The sequence below is a fragment of the Camelina sativa genome, chromosome 5, assembly GCF_000633955.1.
Source record: "Camelina sativa cultivar DH55 chromosome 5, Cs, whole genome shotgun sequence".
Lineage (NCBI taxonomy): Eukaryota > Viridiplantae > Streptophyta > Magnoliopsida > Brassicales > Brassicaceae > Camelina > Camelina sativa.
The window spans coordinates 29,587,545-29,609,256 of record NC_025689.1 but is presented as its reverse complement, the minus strand read 5'-3'; the positions used below and the strand labels follow the sequence as shown (position 1 = coordinate 29,609,256).

The window sequence follows — 21,712 nt, the reverse complement described above, 5'->3', positions numbered from 1 at the left end:
TCTTCTGATTTCTTTGGAAGCTCCAATGGAGATGGATCAGCTCGTTCTGCCAAAGACAAATCATCATTCTCTTCCTTGAGCTGAAGTTTCTCCAATTCAAGAATCTGTTCCAAGAGAAAACCAGCTTCTCTTTGCACCTGAAACCATCAAAATCATCGGTACATCAGCTACAGAGAGATCTATTCATCTACAAAGCTTAAACATATATACAAAACAACCAAGAGCATATGGCCTAGTGGTTTTATCGAGTGGGTTGAGGACTCTTCCTATAAATCAAGACCGTTGTGGTTCCCTCTTGGTCTACTGTCATGTAGTAACGAATATATATACAAAACAAGATTCAAACCTTTTTCATCTCGGATCGTCCCTTAGGTTTAACCATTCGTAAAGATTCCTCTAACGAAACACCATCATCCATAACTCGAAAACCCCACATAACCGCGAAATCTCTAGCACGAGGACACCCGGTGTAACACGCCACATCATCCCTTCTATGATGCTCACCACCAACATGGAACTTATCGTTACATCCATGGCAAAGAAACATTTTATGGTCAAAACATCGAGCAACACAAGGCTGATTCTTACAAGAATCACATAAAACCGTTCGTAAATGTCGTCCAGATAGTGAATTAGCTGAATGAACCTTTGCATCACATGTCAAACAAAGATTCGCTGCATCGGCTATACAATAAACCACTGCTCTATACGCTTTACAAAACTCGCATACTCTTTCCATTTTTTTTTTCATAACATAATAAAAGAGATTCGTCCCTGTTACATCAAAAAAGTTTATAAATCGATCAGAGATCTCAAAGATCGAACAATAAAAGTAAATAGAAAAAGGAGAGGAAAAAGTTTTTACCGACGAGAGAACTACAAAACCAGAGATTGGTGACAAAAAAAAAAAAAAAAAACGCTTTCTCTGTTTAAGAACTTTCCAATCTGATAAAATCCGTCGGTTAGGATGATGTGGCAAAGCCACGTAGATAAAAAGGTGGGGACTTACAAATTGGTGATTACGTTATCCTTATGCACGTGAGATATGGGGAAGCGACGGACGTATGTAACACTATGACAGCTTCTTTCTCGACCCATCATCTCTAAGCTTACCTTTTCCTATCCAATAAGTCCTTGCCACATGTCGTACCCAACCCCGGACCAAACATAACTACAAATGTCCGGTTTCAAACTAAACTTGAACTAAAGAAGATAAACTATACAATACGCTTTTTAGAAGAAAAATATCTTATATATTTATTTTCTTAACGAAAGAGATGTCTTTTTCATTCTCTTAAAACGACATTTACAATGAGCAGATGATTCTGTAGGAGTTTTGGTCAGTACGTATGGAGCTTACTGCTTCCACAATAGTAATTTTTTAGTTTTTAATCAATCATGATGGTAGCATACTGCTTACACAATAGTTTTGATTGTTATAAAATTGTCAGGCAATTTCAGAATGGATTTCCTTGGTTTAGTTAAGATCAAAATGGTTCCGGTTTATCTTATATATTGTACATCCTAAATAAAAAGCTGAATCTACTATCCAAACGATGAAAGAAAGAAAGAAATGATTCCGATAAAATGAGAAAGGTCACAGATACAAACACCAGTGTTGTTAGCAGAGATCCCCTTCCATGCCCATGTTGATGTACAAAACAAAACTCTGGTGGTTTCCATAAAGTTGAACGGATTGACATTCTAGATTTGGCAGACAGAAGCAACATGCAGGTGTGGTTTCAGTTTGATTTTATGCCTGACTGAATCCAATCAAAGATAATGAGCATCATCGTATCAGGAATAAGACCCAAGAAAAGATTGAGGACTTTCATCAGTTACCTATTTGTCAACTTTTTTTGATGTGTACTTCGATCATATCATGATCCTCCATATCAAGTTCAACAGGAGTGGTCGATGGATTAATCTTATCACCGTCAAAGATAAATACAAGATTTTGCAGGTTAAGCTTAGCTTTGTCTGCATACATTTTGAAAACCTGCTCAAACTTCTCATCCTACAAGAAAACGAGAAAATACCAATTCTACATCAGTATACAAAGGCATCTCATAATTTACACATTGTTAAGGACAGGGACACTACTCAAAAACTCAACCCCTTTCAATCCCCAATCTATACTCATGCTTTCCTAGAAAGCTCGTAATATCTAGCTATCTGTATGTTAGCGAGGGTGAACATAACAACTAACTCTTATGCCTACTTGTCCCACATACAAACTTTGCCTAGCAAGCTACATGTTGATGGAAAGTTGGGTAGTGAGCCGCAAGAAGCAAAAAAAAACTAACCGCAAACACTCGGTATGGCTTCTTCCCATCTTTGTCCTGAATTGTAATGACAATCTTGGCCCTGTCATTCGTAGGCCCTGGTGGTGCCTCATAAGCAGCCTCTGAAGGTGGATTGAGTGATACTTCAATCTCCCTTTTAGCAGACTCCTCAACTTCCTGCATCACATCCGCTACAGTTTTTGTGAATGACATGAGCTCCATCTTCTTCGTCCTACATTACATATTCCAAATTAGGAATAGAAATCGAAGTATAACAATAAGACTCTTCAGGGATAGCAAAATAAAAGTAGAAGGAAATGACATTACACTCAACGAAATCATATCATCAGGATGCATTAACAAAATACTAAGATAGAATTAGCAGGGGGGGGAGCAAGTTAAAGCTTTTCTGGGAAAGTTAAACCAACCAAGAGCTACAAATTTGGAATTTTGAAAAAAAACTGTTGCCTCTAACAGCAACGTGGGAAGCCTACAGATGAGATTATAAGCAGACATAGAAAACTACCTCAATGCTTTAATGGTTGAATCTTCAACAGATTCCTTATTTTTGTCGAAGATAACCTTTGGCGGAGGAATCAACCAATCTTCATCACCCGTTACTTCAATCACTTTCACAACATCATCTAACTTTTCAACCTACACAAAAGCAAATCGATGGGTTTCAAAAACCAAAACAATGATTCAAGATTCCAAGAGGGATGATAATATTCATCATAGGTTTAGTTAGACTCTGAATTAAAACTGAATCAGTAACCAAAAAACTTAAAAGAAACACACTTTAAACTCTTTACAATCCCTAACTTTCTATAATATGTTCTCCTCCTTCCCCATTGTGGATTTTTAAGTTAAACACAAAGAGCTCAATGAACCCAATCATAAAAGATCACTTTCTTACAGTTTGTGAAGTTTTTTTAGCTCTCTTTGGAATAGGAGTCACCGAGGCATCATCATCATCGTCTACAAAGATTTTCAAACGAAATAGAGCAATTTAGAAAAAAAAACTCAACTTTATTACTTTGCGATGCTCAGTCACCAAATTTAAACTCACCATCAATACAAACAAAATTGGCTGGCTGAACACGACGATAATCAAAAAGCGGCTCTAGATCTTCTCCTTCACCTCCCTGAATCACACTCAGTAATACAACAAATTCAGAAAATTCATGAATCAAAACACAATCTCACAAAAGCAAAAAAAAAAAAAAAAAAATTAGGGTTTTTGAAAAATTAAGATCTCTAAGAAAAACCCCAGGAATTCTCACCATTGTAGCAAATTTGAATCTTCTTCGTCTCTTGATTTAGCAAATTTGGATACGTATCGTCGTGATGAGAAGAGATCGGTTTTGTAGCTTCACGAGAACTCAAAAGTGATTTTGAATTTTGATTTTGAATTTTGAGATAGAGAGAGAGAGGCTCGACGATTCCAATATACGCGCGTGTGGTTAGGAGGAACACATCATCATGGTTTTTTCCTTTTTTTCTTTAATCTTAACTTTGGGCCTGCATATTGGGCTTTTAATTCTTTTTTTGTTTAACAGGCCCTTTCCCATAGAGAATGAAGTAGTAATGCACAAACTTTGTAGTCATCTTAGGTTACGCCTCTACTAAAGTAGTAAAGTATTTGCTTACAGTGCTCCATATAGCTTTGAAAAATCTTAAAGTTAAGCCCTCAGGTCGTCCTAGGGTCATACGTTTCCATATTCATATATTTGCGTCACTAAAACATAAAAATACAAACATAACAATAATGACCAAGATCATTCTTCATTAGCATTAGAATCACATTGTTGACACATTTAAAATATGCACTTTTGTTAAGATGTATATAGGCGGCAAATGGTTGCTCTTAGAATTGAAACAATTGAAAAATATTAAGTTGAACAAAATTGAGTTGAATATTATTCAATCCATTCATCTCCACAATAATACTAGTTGAATAAGTTGAATATTTTTGCCGTAGAATTAGTTTATTTTTTCAACTTTTCAATTTGAATGGATTGAATATATTTTTTCAATGTTTGTGTTCAATGCAACATCAGCAATTCGATATGCGAGAAAAGAAAAGCATAAAATGAGAATCAATAAATGACACTATTGATCAATATAAAGGTGAATAAGAACAAGATTATACAAAATTCTTATTATAACTTAAAAGAATTTTGGTTAGGGAGATTTACATTCACAAGGCCAGTAAGTCCTAGTGTGAATCCAGGAGCAATTGCTTCAATTTTTGAGCTTAGGAGAATTGCAGAACCTGTGTCGATACTCAGTGCAAAAGTAGCACTCCTAAACCTCTCTTGAAAAGTAAGACGTCCCAAAATTGGTCGTTTAGCACGCAACTTAGTAAAAGAACCATCTGGTTTTTTTTTTTAATATTATTCAACCACTTCTCCAATATTATTCAACCCATTCTTATTTTGTTTTTTTTTTAAATCTTAATTTTGGCCTCCATAGTGCATATAGGGCCGATGTTTTATTTTAAATGATCTATATGCTTTTAACCTCTCCCTTTTTTTTTTTGTAACAGCCTTTTCCTATAGAGAATGAAATAGTACATGCACAAATTTTGTAGTCATCTTAGTTTACGCCTCTACTCAAGTATTTGCTTACAGTGCTACATATAGCTTTGAAAAATCTTGAAGTTAAGCCCTCAGATCGTCCTAGGGTCATCCGTTTCCATATTTATATATTTGCATCATTAAAACATAAAAATACAAACATAACAATCATGATGACCAAAATCATTCTTCAGTAGCATTAGGATCACACTCTTGACACGTTTATAACATGCACTTATTGTGTTAAGAATAGCTATAACAAAGTATAGTTCAAAGCTTCCCTCTAGTGCATCTTCTCCAAAAATAGAAGCCATGATCTTGTTGTGTTTTTTTCTTTCTTCTTCATGTTGTTTGACATCAAAGTCTATTATAAAAAGTACACTGTGGAATATAAAAGTGCAAAGAATAATCTCCTTTTTTTGTTTTATAATTAAGAGATTTTAATTGGCTAATTAATTCATATCTTGAACATTTATCTGATCTTAAATTTATTTATTTTTATATTTTTAAAAAAGAAATAAAAGTTTAACTAGACACATCAATTTTTTTTTTTTTAAATACTGAATTAACAAAATCTATTCGGTTGGGTACCCACAAGGCCACAATACAAATTTATTTTTGATGATAAAACTAATAAAAGAAGTTACAAAAGAAAGCTCAACATATGGTGTCTTGGCTGGTGCATATGCATCGCTTATTCGCTTATTATTCTTTATGACAAACAACGACAGACTACAACTTATATGCAGCAAGTTGCAGTAATTTTTTTTTTTCCTTAAAGCACAAACGAGCGCGTACGGTACGTGTCAATGGACAATCAAAGGTTTTTACGTATGGCCGTATGGGTCCGGTAAAAACCAGACAGGCCACATTTCCTAGAGTTGATTGGAAGCCCAGTGAGCCTGAGAGGAAACCAGTGGACGGGAAGACAGAACAAGAGGCCACCGGAAGGTTAACCCTAATGGAGCATCTGTGTAGGTCAAAGTTAGTTACGCTTAGGAGTCTGAGCATGATGTTGAATGTTCCAGATTGATCTGTGACAGTTTGGGCTAGGTCAGTGCTTGAGCCGTCGCATACCAAGTGAACGGTAGCGCCAATGAGTGGAGAGGCGTTTAAGTTTCCGTTAAGGGAACAATGCAAGAGACCAGTTACTTGCACGGCGTTTAATTAGGAGGCCGTTAAGTAAAAGTGCGTGGGAAAGAGATGATAATGATGCCATGAAGACCTTGGAAAACAAAAGTGCAGTTTTCATATACCATTTTTTATTTTTGAAGGGTTGATTATATTTGTTGTGTTTGGCATGTATTTATAAGTATGAAAATTAGTATTATAATACAACTTGGGTGATGGATGATTGGATGTTGTCATGTTGATAATTTGATTAGATACGAATATACGATAGCTTGAGTTAATTTTGTTATGGGTTTCGAGAGTGTGTTGACTTGTTGGTATTCATTGTCACTTTTATCTTATTCTAACGACTATTCTAATCAGATCACCCACCTAATTAAAATTCTATCACCAAGCTTTCTCTTGATAAGAGTTTTTCTATAGAATGCATGAGAATAAAAGAAGGTACACCAAGAGTAGAGAAGTCCATGGAAAGTCAAACCGAAAAGTCACTAACCCGGTTTTACAAAATCAGACGAAAAAAGATAATCTGCAATTAAGAAGGGTTGGTGGTGAGGGTATTGAAACCGTACCAACTAAACTGTCTTCGAGAGAGAAAGAAACAATCAAACAAAGGGAGGGAGACAATGCGATTTCAGACGATTGAGGGATCATGGGACCCTAGCTAGTAGAGAACATGAGCTTATTACGTACCAAGATTTTTTTATTTACTACATGTTGTTACAACTTACAAATGAATAAAAGATAATTATTAATGCATTATGCATATATAGTCTTGCTAATGCCAAAGTTTTGTTTCATAAAATGTTCCATAAACGCCGCTTCTAGCCTTTTACCCTCTTTGCCTCTTTATATAGTTTTCTCTTCCCTCTCTTTCATTATTAACTTAATATGTAGTCAATTTTCCTAGTTTCCTACATTCTTGTTTGCAATTCTTTAACTTTTATTTTGTCAAGAGTTTGTTATTCTTATATCTGCGAAATTATAATATATATTCTTAATTGTTAATTAAAAATATCATAGTTAAAAAACGTAAAAGCATAATAGGAAAGCCATAAAAGTTATATTGGGAGTTGGAATCTCACCTATGAGATTATGTACCCAATCAATCATCATTCGGAGAGGCCACAAAGAACATACTCGAGTCCTAAACCGATTTGTTCGATCATAGTTAACGTGGTGAGACAACCCTCCTTCTTCTAGGTTACTTTCGGAAACACCTAAGTTAACCTCAAAGCGACAAATGGGACAAGTGTTGTGAATGTTCAACCAAGACACAATGCAACTTGCATGGTACAAATGCACGCATTTCAATTCTTTTCCTTCCTCTCCAACTTCAAACTCCTCCTTGCATATCGCACAAACCTTCTCTTTCGCTAAATCCTCTTCCGTGATTATCACCGTTTTCACAGCCTGGATGGCGGATTGCGAGGCAGGTGGTGGACCGATCTGTACGCTAGGCATCACATCAGCGAATTCCTCGTCGGTATTGTAAACTAGATCATCATGATTGAACCGGTTACTTCTCGGTTGGTTGACAAGATGAAACGTGATCCAGTCGGTATCGCTATCCCAATAAGGTCGACTTGGCCTCATAATGTCAAGCTCATCATGAAGATTGATCTCTCTAGAACAGAAAGGACATAAGGGACCATATAGACCATAGCTAGTCAGCCTAATGGTACGGCTACAATGACGACAATAGAAGTAATGGAACGTTCTTGTTCTTCTTGTTCCATTAACAATAACTCTTGGACGATACGCAGATGTCATATTTCCAATCTTTTTTTTTTTTGTTGGTAGAATCTAAAATATATGCATTTATGCTTAAATACGTGTACATGTTTTTAAAAAGAGGCAACACGAAGCCTATACGAGTGAATGAGTTATTCTTTTCTCATTTTCTGTGTCTAGGACGGTGTCGTATGGTCTCTGCTATGTCAACTCGAGAATCTTTGGTGATTTTTCTTGTACGAATCAGCGATTGCAAAGGATGCTTGGAGAATCAATTTCCAAGAAAGGCATGTAGGTTAAGAATTTTTAAAAATAATACGAATATAGATGACAAAATTGAGTTACGTCCCTATTTTGTTTTCGAACCATTCAAAATACGTAAATAATTAATGAAAAGATTTATCAAGAAATATTAATTTCAATTCCACCAAAAAAACAAAAATTAATTTCAAAATTAACATGATAATATGACATAAGTTACATAAAATTATGTAATTGCTTTTTTTTGTTCTCTAATAGCAGCTTAATCAATATTATGATGAACATGCCAGTTCCAGCCAATTGGCTCTTCTGTTTCTCTTGAACTGAATCAAGGGATCATTTATTTTTCCAGTGCAACTTCTCCAACATCCTCTGGTCAGATTTCTTTGCCTAATTTGTTCTCCAACCTGACTCCAAACTTTTACTAGCTTGATTACTTGGATTAAGAATCCTACCACAAGTAGGAGGACTAATGTAATTATTATCAAGCTAGTGTTTCAGCTCTCATTTACAACATTTGGAAGGAACGTAATGCAAGACTGCATGGCTCTACTCTCTAATCAGAAGCTCATATTGTAAGGGGTGTTCATCTTCTGCTCCGTCGAAAACTCCTTGCTCTGGACAAGGTTTCTGCTCCTGCAAACGCAACTTCTGGTCCTCCCCAAACACCATATCTAACTCTATGGTCCAATAACTTCCATCGGATGTAATATGCTATGCTAAGCAACTCCACTTTTGTCCTTTTACTCAACTGTCTAAGCTTTCTAAGCTCAAAGTGCATTTTGGCACAGATGTAACATGTATTTGACTTTATCATAGACTAGACAGAACAAATACTGTCAAAATTTACAATTATAATACACCATAAGTTTCCAAAACATAACACAATTGACAATAGTTTCAATCTTAAGGTACAAAAAAAAACAGAGAATTCTGAAATCACAATTTGGAGCATATGGTATTCAGAATTGTCCAAGAGCCAAACACATCATACAGAGATCCAGAAGGCTTATAATAAGAAAGAACAAAAAAAAAACCTGTGAAAACAGGTTTAGAGCCGCCGTAAAAACCCAAACAGGGGAAAGGGAAACTATGAAACAGAAGTGGGAAGAGTTTGTGTGGAGACTGCGTAGACGACGACAAAACAAACCCTCACAAAAAAAGAGAAGCTTTCGACGGCTAAGATTATCTTATAACTTTTCCACCGAGAACGAAATCTTGACCGTTGGATTTCAATGTTCACGTTTGTTTGGGCCTCTCAATAAAGGCCAGCTATACTTTTATGACCCATTATCATAAAGAAGTACAAATATAAAACTATGTAAAAAATTTTACATTACCATGTCATTGGTATGAGGTAAGTATTTAATTTTTCAATAAAGGTAAAAATGTAATTTTAATATTAGACTAAAAAAATATTTTAAATAATTATAAGTTTCAAAAAAAAATATTTTCTTTCTCTAATTAATTATGGACAAAATTTACTAATTAATTTTAAAAATATAAACTAATCAGAATTTTAAAAATCAAGATTTTATATATAAGTATACAATATAATTATTTTTAATAATTATATTTGGAAGATTTTGTTAAGATTTTAAATTATGATTCTTCTATCATCTTTATTTTATTTTATTTACAAATTGTTTTGAATTGTTATATAATACTTATGATTAAGAAATATGTATATTTTCTGTATATGTTGTAATTTGAATTTTTTAAAAAGAAGATATATTACTCAATATAAAAAAAAAAGAAATGTGTGTTTTAATGTTCTAGTAAAACTAAATTTATGTTGTTAATAAATTAATAAATTTTATTTGCTCACAATTACAGTATTATAATTACTACTTTAAAATATTTTGCAGAATTATTATGCAGGTACAACAAACCAACAATATAAAACTGTAATATACATCAAACAAATTTAAATATTATAATACTCTAAAATAATTAATATTCAAAAAAATATATGTAAATTTACCAAACAATTGTAATATTAAAAATAAATACTATTTCATACAAAATAACATTTTGAAAGAAATATAATAATAATTTTTGGAAAAAACTTTGATCTATGCTGTATAGCAAAAGATATCTTCTAGTAATATGTAATTAAATCGGAAAACAAAACTAGAAAAAAAAGTCAATGTAGGATTTATTTGGTACTAAAACTACACAGTCTACATATGATGTCGTATTAGTAAGTCTAAGACCATCTCCAATGGTTTTCCCTATTTTTACCTCTAAAATAGAGGAACTCTATAATAGAGGTGACTTTTGCTCCAATGGATACCTCTATTTTTTCCTCTAAAAAAGAATATTCTGTAGAGATTCCTTTTTTACTTTATTATTAATACTTTTTACTTATAAAAGTTGCAAACTAACCCATTTATTTTAGTATTTGTGAAACTTTCATAAAATTATGATATTATTAAAAATTTTAACATTCATAAATATTATTTAAATATCACATTTATTAAAAGAAATACATTGCAAACTAACCCATTTATTTTAGTATTTGTGAAACTTTCATAAAATTATGATATTATTTAAATTGTTAACATTCATAAATATTATTTAAATATCACATTTATTAAAAGAAATACATTGCATCATATAAAATAATAAAAGTGTTAAAAGTTTAAGGACCATTAAATATATAATTTATTTATTTTGATCATAAATATAAAAGTGTTAAAAGTTCAAGGACCATTTTATAAATAAAAAAGTTTAACTCTATTATAGAGGAAAAAATAGAGTTCCTCTATATATAGAGGAAAAAATAGAGATCTCTATTATAGAGGTAGAAATAGAGATGGGTTGGAGTAGAATTTACTCTTAAATAGAGTTAAAAAGCAAATATAGAGGTGTGTTGGAGATGCCCTAAAAGAAGTTAAGAACATGCGCATGTATCGACGAACCTGATATAATTTCATGTTCTCCCAAAGTAAGCTACAAATTAGTATATTTCATATTATTATATACTATGATTACTATCTAATGTTTAGCTCAATAGTTTAGTTTTTTTTTTTGTTAAGCTCAATAATTTAGTTTTAGATCATATTATCCTACTTTTTTTATTGAGAAAATAGGTTGTGGCCGATTATATTTTACTAGACAAGGCCGTGTTATTACGCGGATAAAAATAAAATAAAAATATTAAGAATAGTTAAGTAGTAATATACATGTTTTTAAAATTTATCTTATAATATTTTAATATTAAGAATATGTTTTCATTTTAATACTCTCTCATTTTCATTATATAAGAGTTTTAAGGCTTTTTTTTATCTATTCTCAAATTTCTATGTACAATTTGGTCCTTAACAGCTAAAGTTGAGTATTTGGGATATTTTATTAATGTTGGTGGAGTGTCTACGGACCCTACCAAGGTCAACGCTGTTGCAGAATGGCCAGTACCTATTAACTTGAAGCAGTTACGTGGATTCTTGGATCTAGCAGGGTACTACCAGTGTTTTGTCAAAATTTTTGGCACAATTGCTCGACCTTTGACTCTGCTAACTAAAAAAGACTCTTTTGTGTGGTCACCAGACGCTTTGGAGGCTTTTACAAGACTAAAGCAAGCATTGAGTCAGGCTCCTGTTTTAGCTTTACCAGTATTTGACAAACCCTTTTTGGTTGAAACGGACGCGAGTACTAAGGGGATAAGAGTCGTGCTAATGCAGGAAGGACATCCTTTAGCCTTTATTAGTCTTCACTTGAAGGGTAAACAGTTGAACCTATCCTTTTACGAGAAGGAGCTCTTAGAGGTGGTTTTTGCTGTCCAGAAGTGGCGCCATTACTTACTCCCCAATCACTTTATCATCAAAACGGATCAACGCAGCCTTAAGTATCTACTGAAACAGCGATTGAACACGCCAATTCAACAGTAATGGCTTCCCAAGTTGTTGGAGTTCAACTACGAAATACAATATCGGCAGGGTAAGGATAATGTGGCTGCAAATGCATTGTCTATAGTGGATGGAGCAGAGGTACTCCATATGGACATGTCCGTGTTAGAATGTGATTTACTGAAGGATATTCAGGCTCATTATGAAACGAATGCGGAGTTAAAACAACTCATTGCTGAGCTCTCTTCAAATCCAAGCGCTAAGAAGCATTACTCCTAGGTACAGTTGGTGTTGCGGAGGAAGAGTAAGATTGTGGTACCTAATGATCCTCAACTCCGGAACTCTATCTTACAATGGATGCACTGTTCTGGTATGGGAGGGCATTCTGGTAGAGATGCAACGTATCAAAAGGTTAAAGGCTTGTTTTACTGGCGAGGAATGGCGGTAGATATTCAAACTTATATTTGCAGTTGTACCATCTATCAACAGTGAAAATATATGATAATGCAGCTTATCCTGGTTTACTACAACTGTTAGCTATCCCTGAAGCAATCTGGTCTGATTTGTCTATGGACTTCATCGATGGTCTCCTAGAATCTGCAGGTAAAACAATCATTTTTGTGGTGGTGGACAGATTGACGAAAGCGGCCCATTTCATGGCCTTATGGGTGCCCCCGTTCTATTGTGAGTGACTGTGACACAGTGTTCCTCAATACATTTTGACGAGAACTGTTTTCTTTACAGGGTGTTGATCTGCACTTCTCCAGTGCTTATCACCCTCAGAGTGATGGACAGATGGAGGTAGTAAATCATTGTTTGGAGACTTATCTCCGCTGTATGTGCAGTGATCGTCCTCACTTATGGAGCCAATGGTTGCCTCTTGCCGAATTTCGATATAATACTAATTTTTACACTGCAACACAACTTAGTCCGTTTGAATTTTAGCACCTCCACTACACCTACCTTATTTACCTGGTGAATCTAAAGTGGCGGTGGTGGCGAGGAGTTTGCAAGAACGTGAACATATGCTCATGATTTTGAAATTTCATCTCTTAAGGGCTCAGCATCGGATGAAGCAGTTTGCTGACTCTCATCGCACAGAACGGGAGTTCGCTGTGGATGATTCCGTCTTTGTCAAGTTGGAGCCTTATCGTCAAGGTTCGGTGGTGGTTTGCTCTAATCAGAAGTTTTCTCCAAAGTATTTTGGTTCCTACAAGGTAGTTGATCGTTGTGGTAAGGTCGCTTACAAGCTACTGCTTTTGGAGGGTTCACTTATACACAGGGTGTTCCACGTCTCTCAACTTAAAGCAATAGTAGGTAATGTGCTCACTTCGACTCAGCTACCATCTGTGGTTGTGGATGTTCTCATCAAGGAACCTGTGGCTATCTTGGATCGTAAAATGGTAAAGAGGCAGGGACGCGCAGCGACAATGATGGCTGTTCAGTGGACCAACGAGACTGAAGCAAATGCAACGTGGGAGTATCTCTTTGACTTGAAGAGGAATTTTCCTGCTTTTGAACCTTGTGGTCAAGGTTCTTCGAACATGAGAGCTTTGATATATCATTTGGGAGCTGGCACATGGCACGGTGAAGAGGATAAGAAGAAGAGAGTCATGTGTGAGTAGTGAGCTGTATTGATGAGCTGGGAGCTGGGAATGTCGGTTGAACAATGTCAACGTGACGATAGTTTAATAAACGTTAACACTGTTAACGGTACTAGTAGTATAAGAGCACTTGTTTAGCTCATCTTCTTTCCTTAGCAATAATCTGGATTTGTAAACCTCTTAAGAACTCTACTCCTCATCGTTAGCCGGTTTCTCTCTCCGAGATTATTGCTGGTGAGATGACGTTGTTGCGCTTTCTATGAACGTTGTATCGTTTATCAATTCTACGTTGCTGCGTTTTCTATGAACGCTGTATCGTTTATTATTTCTATCTTTGATCATATTTGTTGAGCTATTAATAATATTATCACCATGAAGATGGCTCGTGCTTCCACATCGGCAAACCTGATAGACGGGAAGTTATATGTGTTTGGAGGCTGCGAGGATGACACTGATTCCTCAAACTGGGCAGAGGTATACGATTACGCCCACGTTTCCCCTCAATATCCAACAAAATGTGTTGTTGATACAAGATGATGATGACAAGGAGTTTTACGTGGTGGATGAAGATGGTCAAAAATTTTCCTTTTCTCCGAGTAAATGTAGATTTGTAAGAAGCGGAAAAATACATTTTAACCCGGAACATATAAAAGATTGGTGTGACATTGGGGAATTCTTATTCTATCGTGGTACCCGCGGGAGAATACTATGGTGTTTGCCAAATGAGTTGGACTGGAAGGAAGTGAAGGGTTTGGAAGACTTGCAACACTCAAACCAGTGGGGATTTGATATCAACAGACTCTGCTGCAACTATGCTAACAATATTGTCATCTTGTGGAACGCGCAGTCTGAAGGTCCTGAGAATTTGGAGCTTTGGTGTGCCGAGATTTCCCTAGTGACACGTGAGGGACCCAAGGGGTGGGAGATTTGGGAGAGTTCGAGTTGTCTGGTTCTATCTTCAAACTTGATCCTCTCTCACACTCGTATAGCGTTAAGGTCTTATTTGCTGATTTTATTCTCGCTTTAACGACTATTTATTTATACATTGAATCACATTGCCCGGTTTAAGTTGTTTTAGCTGCGTTGTAAGTATAAATCTTTTCTTTTTTTCTGTGTGGTTTATATAATTTGCAAACTAAGTCAAAAAATGCTTTTTTTCTTGTCCATTTGTTCTTGTGGATTCTTCATCTCATATCTCTCTTCTAATTTCTCTATGGTGTGTTTACATTCCTAATTTAAATTAGATTCTTTGTTCATATCAAAATAGTTTGATAAATATTATGCTCACAAGTTATGAAATAATATGTGAATGAGATGGCACTGTGAAATGAGCATGCAATATGACAGATCTTTTATGCCTCAAAACAGAAATTAAATAGAACCAATAAAGATTTTACAATTTTGTCTTATTTTCGAAAATAATCAAACATCTGAAAATATGGAGTTTTTTTTTTAATGTGGTATAGAACAAAGGCATACAAGGTTTTAAGAAATCGTCGTTAGAAGAATACTGTTAACACTCACTTGTTCAATATATAACGAGCATTATATATGATCGATGGTCGATTTGTAAGAGGATTCAAGGTACATTTCTACTTAATGTAGGAAGATTGTTGAGGGTGATGTCTTTGCTAGTCTTATTTGTTTCAATATGATCCGATGAGGTGACCGTAAGGACACTCTTCATTTCCTTGTTTTTACCCCATAGCACAAGATATAATCCTCCCACGATAATCACTGTACCAATGATGCTGTAATGTTGCCCAGTAAAAAAATAAACCATATTATCTACAAATACGTACATCAATTCCATCTCCACAAAAACAATACAATATACATGAGTTTTGTACCTCCCAAGATGAAGTGTCTCATCTAGCAAAAATGATCCAACAAGGGCTACGATCACTAGTCCTACAGGGCTAAATACCGATACAAATAGGGGCCCTCTAGACTCGACGCACCATGCGTTAACAGCTACCGCCATCCCGGAAATCACAATTGCCTGCAATGGACAAGATAAATTATATATTTCAAATTTTCAATGCCACCTTAAATGAATCTTCTCTTTAGTCTCGTATGAATTTTCTATACATATATACCAAACAAGTCCCTTAAAGATTTGGATGGATTGATATAATTACCGCATACGCAACAGTTAAGAGTCTAATATTCCATCCTAATCTCCATTCATTTAAATCGTGTTTCCAGCAAAAAGCGACAAGCATAGCCACTATGCTTCCCATCATGTTCATTAGTGTCGCGTTCCAATAAGCCCCTCCGAATATTTTGCCTATCTTAACCTGTAAACCAAAAAAAGAGTTACATATGCCTTTAGTAAACAAACACACATGAAAATATACATGGAGAAGAAAGTTGAAAAGGATAAAACTTGCCTGCAATAAAAACCAAAGTGCAATGGAAATGTTACCGCCAAAAACTAAAAGAGCCCCAAAGATAGAGATATGGTGAGTGGTAGCATCACGTGATTGGGTCACTAGGTTAACGTGAGTTGACCATAGATGAATCTCTTTTCCTCTGTAGAATATAAAAACAAGAGCTCCACCAACACCAAGCAATGTTCCAAACACCTTAGCCAACCCTACGCTGGACCCAACCCGTACACTCTCCATCCTTTATATGGAAAATGGATTATATATCTTTTGTTTAATAATGGTATAAATATTCCGACCAAAAAAATAATAATAATGGTATATATATATATATATATATATTAATTAAAAGGTCTTAAACTCTTAATTAATCAAATTGATTAGACGTGTGTCACTTGCCTAAGAAGTGCAGCGATGATGAAAGTGATCAATGGAGTGAGAACGCCAGCAGCGGAGGTGAATGTTGCTGACGTTTGAGCCAGACCCGCAATGGTTAGGATACTCGGTATTACCACACTGTTCAATTATCACNTAAGTGTTATAATTGCAATATATATATATATATATATATATATATATATATATATATATTCTTTTAATCAAATATTATCATCTACGTACTAGTTTCAGTAATTAAGTGTTATAGTCCTCTATGTTTTTGGTAACATGTTGAATCTTAATGTAAAACCACTGGTTGATAATATTGATTAATTAAAATGGTTGAAGCTACTTAGTACCACTACCACCCTAAGTACCCGACGACTTAACTAGCTATCTAGTGGATATGTATTTTTGAAAAATCTATAGAGAATTGAACTTATTTAGGATTATATGAATTTTACAGTCTTGCATCAAACTTCTGTAACATTCAAACCATCTAGATTTTTTTTTAAAAAGAAAAATTTCATCTGAAAGAAGATGGATTTAGTTTGACAAAGTCACAAAGACATGAGCATATAAATAACTTTGGGACACAAGAGAAAAAAAAACGAAACAGCTTTCAGTTTCAGTTTGAAATAGTGTGGTTTTAATTTGACAAAGTCACAAAGACACATGAACACATACCTTTGGGACACAAGAGAACCAAAAAAAAAAAAAAACGAAAAAAACTTCTTTCTTTTATGTGTTTGTGACAATTAGTGACTACGTACCCGAGTAATCCTGAGAGTAATGCTAGTAACATCAGACGCCATGTAAACTCCGGCTTCCTCTTCCTAATCGATCACATGTAGTTTAAAAATGAGACATTATCTAATTAATATCAAAACATACAAACACAACCATAATATCATATACAAGAAAATCAACCTTTGAAATATGAAGGACAAAGGAAGCATGAAAATTGTAGCGAATAAGAGACGATAGGCCACGAGTACACTTGGGTTCATACCATCTTCCATGGCAAGCTTGAACAATATGTTTAGCCCTGCCGTAGCTATCTGCACCATCACCATTGCCGTTATACTCCTCATTGCTCTCCACATTTCACATATTCTATCAAACATTTTTTTAATTCCTTGTAGCTAGTTTCTTACCTCACACTTATATACTTATCAATTAATTTATAGAGAGAGAGAGAGGGAGAGAGAGAGAGAACAGCTAGCTAAATGAGTTAAAGAGTCCTGACTCTCCTGAACTCCTGAGCTTCTTTATTTATCACACCAATACTTCTCTTTTTTCCTAGCTGTGGTCCACTAAATTTTAGTACCATAAATGAGTTATGTGATATTAGTTCAGATTCCGGAATATGACTATAGATATGTCATATCCCACCATAAAGCCTAATGTAAAGTGCTTCTAAAAATCTTTATACGATTATAGTTATCCAAAACACTTTGGAAATCTCCTCTCTAATCACAAACAACGGGTTGTGAATCCAGAGAATAGATACCCAAACATTTCACTTCAAGATTTGTTCTTATAAGCCATCATGATCCTGAAAATTTTCTCTATAGAAGTGAAATATGTGATAAAACTTATATTAAATCTTTGACAAGAAATTAATATTCTAAAATCAATTGATTTTGTTACTTTCCAAAACTAGTTTATAAAAGAAAGAACAAAGAAAATATAATTTGTCTTAATACCTTTTATATACAAACCCAATCGCCAAGGAACAAAATGAGAATCCAGCAATCACACACTACCTTTACCGTATACCCTCCACAAATATGAACTGTTGCACTCCACCTTGTGCATAGAGCTTACGTGTTAGATTTGATATTGTTACTTCACAAAAGTAGGATTTTAAAAAAATAATTTTGATTTGTCTAAGCAATAGTTTACTGTTATATACAAAACTGATAATGCATAGGAACAAAAATAAAAAGGGAATCCAGCAACGTGTTCAGATGCTGTTGACACGTGCAAGGCATGCTTTGTGCTTTGTGGTGTTCTCCATTACGTACGTACACCCAAAAAGTATACAAAAAGCTTGTAACCATCAGTTTTGTTTCTAATTGTATTCTGATTTTCCCTAGTACAGTGTGTTTCGAATTGTAGAGGGTCCAGGACCAGGTAGCTAGTTTCATGCATGGCATTAGTATGGAAGGTATATAGACTTATGCAAATATGCTTCACCTTGGCCGTTGATTTTTTATCTTAGCTTTAAGGAATCTCATCTTTATTTCTATTCACGAACATAGTTCTAGTAACGTACGTCAGTTTTGTGTTATACCTTCAGTATACACCGTTACTTTAAAGTTAGTAAGTTACAGATGAATTATCTCTGACAATTTAACACTTTTGAGGTTTTCTTTAGTGGAACAAACTTTATATATAGCTTCTAAATTATTCTTATTTTCTTTCTAATTTCTAAAAATATTACCAAAAGAATATGAGAGTGGTTTCACCGTTCCAGCAAAATTAGCTAGGACTATTTTACATGAGGACTATATCTATATATGAAGAGAAAAATAAATGAGAATGTGAATTAGTTAAGGTTGGGGTTGAAGAAATCAAAAGCAGGGAAATAACATAGAAATTTCGAGATGCTTAGGCCACAAGATTTCACATGTGTTTTGTCATTTTGAGTTATTGTGGTAGTTAATAACATTTTCAGTCCGTAAAACCATAAATCTAGTTCCTGCCAACAATTTTAGCATATAGAAATGGTGTTCGTAAAGCAAGTATAATGTGCAGTCTCGGTTCTTGGCCCATACTATTTGAGTAAGATAATCAATTCTAGAGCTCAAATTTCAAAACAAATTACAAAACGTCTTTTGTAAATATTGCACACACAACCCAATATAATGAGCCAGGCCTGATGCAATTATGCTTATTATCAAATTATCATCCTTGTCATATGAGTAAAGTATTTGATGTGTTTAAAGTTTAAATTCCTTATGTCAACCAAGTCGCTTTGGTCCAGTGGTAAAGGGAGAAAAGTCCCGCCACCTGAGTGAGATTAGTAAACAAATAAAACATAATTGATTTTTAATCAGTTAGAAAACATCGTAAACATTTTGGATCCAACTTCATTCCTCGGATATTTAAACGTGTATCGATACTTTTAATTCAATACTCTTAATATAATAAAATTTTGGAAGGAAAAACATTGTTTACTTGATCAAAGTAAAGAAACTCGAGTCCGACACAAGGGATAAAAAAACAAAATTAATCTAAACTATAAATAAATAAATCAGATCTGACAAGTTATGACATCCTTGTCGATCCTTGGCAGATTTGACTGATAAGTAGAGACAAATCGTAGGAAGTCATATTGTCTAGCTCTCTTCCACTCATTCTCCTGTGAGAATTCAAGGAAAAGCATGAGCAACCAAAGTGTAAAAAACATGAGCAACCAAAATGGAAAAAACATGAGCAAACAAAGTGGGAAGTTTATTACTCCTTCAACAGCCATAATCTCTCGAACTCGTTCTGCATGGATTCAGCTCTTCGTTTCTCGTATTCTATCTCCCATCGCGGTTGTAGTAACATAAGCATTTGTAAAAATACAATGAGATGCAAGAATTAAGATACATGACCGCAAATGTATATATACCTGTGGTGGTGCTTGAGCTTCATCATCTTGTTTCTCTCTAGAGCTGTAACATATATGCCACCATATACGCAGAACAAGTGTTAGAATGTGCTGTTCTGAGCAAACTTAGAACCTAAGTGATCTCTCTCAGATTCTAAGACATCTTTTTACTATAGATTATGGTTCATTAATTGTTCGTCTTATTATAACTAATGGTTTTTTGAGCCAACTAATCCAATAATAGCTAAATACGCCAAATCTTTTTACTTGTTTCTTTAGCTTAGCCTAAGAGATTACCTTCTCATCGTAGCTTCAACCTTATCCCCTGCTTCCTTCTTCTGCAAAATCGTAGTGTCAAACCCGGGGAAGATAAAAATAATTTTACTTTTTTGGGAAAAATGTAAGAAAGAGCTTCAAATATGGAAAACACAGCAAGATTAAACATGGATCTATAAAGGAAAACAAAAACAAAGAAGAAGCAAAAACTATTGATCAAGGGAGATAGGACATGAGATCAAGTCTGTCCGCACAAGCGTCCGTACGAGTGTCTGATCAATAATGATAAGTGGGCTGTAGTCCAAGTTGCAGAACGAGGAACAGAGGCCTTAAGAGAATTGAGATTGATAAGAAGAAGAATCTAGAAGAGGTAGAAGTCACATGTGACTCTTGGTGGACGAGCCCAGCGAAGTCAAACCAAGATCACCGGTCGTTTTCATCCTAGGAGATTTCCTGTGAAGACCTTCTTATGTCACTATCTCTATTAATTCTGCACTAACGGTTATATGCCTATTGTCTTTCTATATCAACTCTTGTAACACACATTTGAGATAATCTAATTGAAGTTTGTTGGTTTATTCTATCTTTTCTATCAAGTAACTCTCTATTATTCTGCAATTCTAACATGGTATCAGAGCCAGGTTGTTGTTCTTGACAATTTGACTCTTCTATTCTCTTGATTCTCTCTTTATTCTCAAAGTCTATTCTCTCTTGTTCTTCTCTAGTCTTTTGTTTACAGTTTATTCTCCAGTTAAAAGGTTTACCCAACGGTCCATAGCACACAACCATGGAAAACTCGAAACCTCTTGTGCTACCTACCGTCCTCAAAGGAGGAAACTACCTCTTGTGGTCAAGAACCACCAAAACCGCATTATGTGGCCGCAGACTCTAGAGCCATATTGAAGGTGGAAAAGCTCCAAAGAAAACCACCAAGAACGATGAGAAAGAAATCATTAAAGAAGATGAAGAGGAGGCTAAACTCGAAGAAGAAGCCAAATGGTTCCAAGAAGACCAAACCGTCCTCTCAATCCTCCAAAACTCTCTTGAGGCCCCGATTCTCGAAGCTTACTCGTACTGTGAGACGGCGAGTGAACTATGGGAGACTCTCAAGAAGGTATTTGGCAACATCTCCAACCTGACTCGTGTCTTTGAAGTTAAGAAGGCCATCAATGATCTGAGTCAAGAGGATATGGAGTTTAACAAACATTTCGGTAAGTTCAGATCTTTGTGGGCAGAGTTTGAGATGCTTAGGCCAAACACCATGGATCCGACTGTGCTCAACGAGCGAAGAACAAGACAAAGTCTTTGCTCTGCTGCTCACACTCAATCCTACCTTCAATGACCTCATCAAACACATTCTAAGGTCTGACAAGCTCCCTAGTCTTGATGTCGTGTGTGCGCAAATCCAGAAAGAGCAAGGCTCACTTGGTCTATTCAGTGGTAAAGGGGAGTTAGTCACAGCCAACAAGGGAATATTCAAGCCGGAGGATCATAGATCAAAAGGAGGGTGTGAACACTGCAAGAGAAAGAGTCACACTAAAGACAAATGATGGTTCCTTCATCCTCACTTAAGGCCAAGCAACCTTAACAACAACAGAGACCCGAGAACCAATCTCACC

At 35.1% G+C, this 21,712-nt stretch overlaps 4 protein-coding genes across 9 annotated transcripts in view; all 4 read right to left on the bottom strand.

The window, feature by feature from the left end:
- Window positions 1-902, bottom strand: part of LOC104787850 (putative zinc finger protein At1g68190) — a 2,291-nt gene extending 1,389 nt beyond the window's left edge. The window contains exons 1-3 of the mRNA XM_010513504.2: window positions 866-902; window positions 347-774; window positions 3-137 (exon numbers count right to left, since the gene is read on the bottom strand). Of these exons, the coding sequence (XP_010511806.1) occupies window positions 3-137; window positions 347-751 (540 nt within the window). The 5' untranslated portion in view covers window positions 752-774; window positions 866-902. The remainder of the gene's footprint in view (window positions 1-2; window positions 138-346; window positions 775-865) is intronic.
- LOC104787848 lies at window positions 1,445-3,744 on the bottom strand. 2 transcript variants are annotated; one of them, XM_010513502.1, is made up of 7 exons: window positions 3,569-3,744; window positions 3,355-3,430; window positions 3,202-3,263; window positions 2,812-2,942; window positions 2,307-2,517; window positions 1,843-2,017; window positions 1,445-1,763 (listed from the first exon to the last, which is right to left on the bottom strand). In XM_010513502.1, exons 1-6 carry the CDS (start codon window positions 3,569-3,571, stop codon window positions 1,850-1,852), a joined length of 651 nt encoding a protein of 216 aa, XP_010511804.1. In that variant the 5' UTR covers window positions 3,572-3,744; the 3' UTR covers window positions 1,445-1,763; window positions 1,843-1,849. The 2 variants fall into 2 exon arrangements, with proteins under 2 accessions (XP_010511804.1, XP_010511805.1); XM_010513503.1 differs by having other exon boundaries at window positions 1,445-1,759.
- On the bottom strand, window positions 6,942-7,780 carry LOC104787847. Its single transcript, XM_010513500.1, has 2 exons — window positions 7,081-7,780; window positions 6,942-6,969 (listed from the first exon to the last, which is right to left on the bottom strand). Exons 1-2 carry the CDS (start codon window positions 7,766-7,768, stop codon window positions 6,947-6,949), a joined length of 711 nt encoding a protein of 236 aa, XP_010511802.1. The 5' UTR covers window positions 7,769-7,780; the 3' UTR covers window positions 6,942-6,946.
- On the bottom strand, window positions 14,875-18,098 carry LOC104787846 (WAT1-related protein At1g68170-like). 5 transcript variants are annotated; one of them, XM_010513498.2, is made up of 8 exons: window positions 17,923-18,098; window positions 17,144-17,274; window positions 16,987-17,049; window positions 16,235-16,351; window positions 15,839-16,076; window positions 15,587-15,745; window positions 15,296-15,447; window positions 14,875-15,196 (listed from the first exon to the last, which is right to left on the bottom strand). In XM_010513498.2, the coding sequence occupies exons 2-8, from the start codon at window positions 17,233-17,235 to the stop codon at window positions 15,025-15,027; spliced, it is 993 nt and encodes a 330-aa protein (XP_010511800.1). In that variant the 5' UTR covers window positions 17,236-17,274; window positions 17,923-18,098; the 3' UTR covers window positions 14,875-15,024. The 5 variants fall into 5 exon arrangements, with proteins under 5 accessions (XP_010511800.1, XP_019101618.1, XP_010511801.1 ...); XM_019246073.1 differs by having other exon boundaries at window positions 17,226-17,274; window positions 17,983-18,098; XM_010513499.2 differs by lacking the exon at window positions 17,923-18,098 and adding an exon at window positions 17,371-17,900.

What these genes read in the sequence shown, in the direction of transcription:
- LOC104787846 (XM_010513496.2), bottom strand. Translation starts at nt 17,340, where the DNA reads ATGTTTGATAGAATATGTGAAATGTGGAGAGCAATGAGGAGTATAACG. An exon ending in TCTTAACTGTTGCGTATGCG is followed by an intron (nt 15,448 to 15,586) that starts GTAATTATATCA and finishes TGTCCATTGCAG; the next exon opens with GCAATTGTGATTTCCGGGAT. An exon ending in GAGACACTTCATCTTGGGAG is followed by an intron (nt 15,197 to 15,295) that starts GTACAAAACTCA and finishes GCAACATTACAG; the next exon opens with CATCATTGGTACAGTGATTA.
- LOC104787847 (XM_010513500.1), bottom strand. Translation starts at nt 7,768, where the DNA reads ATGACATCTGCGTATCGTCCAAGAGTTATTGTTAATGGAACAAGAAGA. An exon ending in TTGGGTACATAATCTCATAG is followed by an intron (nt 6,970 to 7,080) that starts GTGAGATTCCAA and finishes ATAATTTCGCAG; the next exon opens with ATATAAGAATAACAAACTCT.
- LOC104787848 (XM_010513502.1), bottom strand. An exon ending in CAATTTTGTTTGTATTGATG is followed by an intron (nt 3,264 to 3,354) that starts GTGAGTTTAAAT and finishes AAATCTTTGTAG; the next exon opens with ACGATGATGATGATGCCTCG. An exon ending in TCAACCATTAAAGCATTGAG is followed by an intron (nt 2,518 to 2,811) that starts GTAGTTTTCTAT and finishes TATGTAATGTAG; the next exon opens with GACGAAGAAGATGGAGCTCA.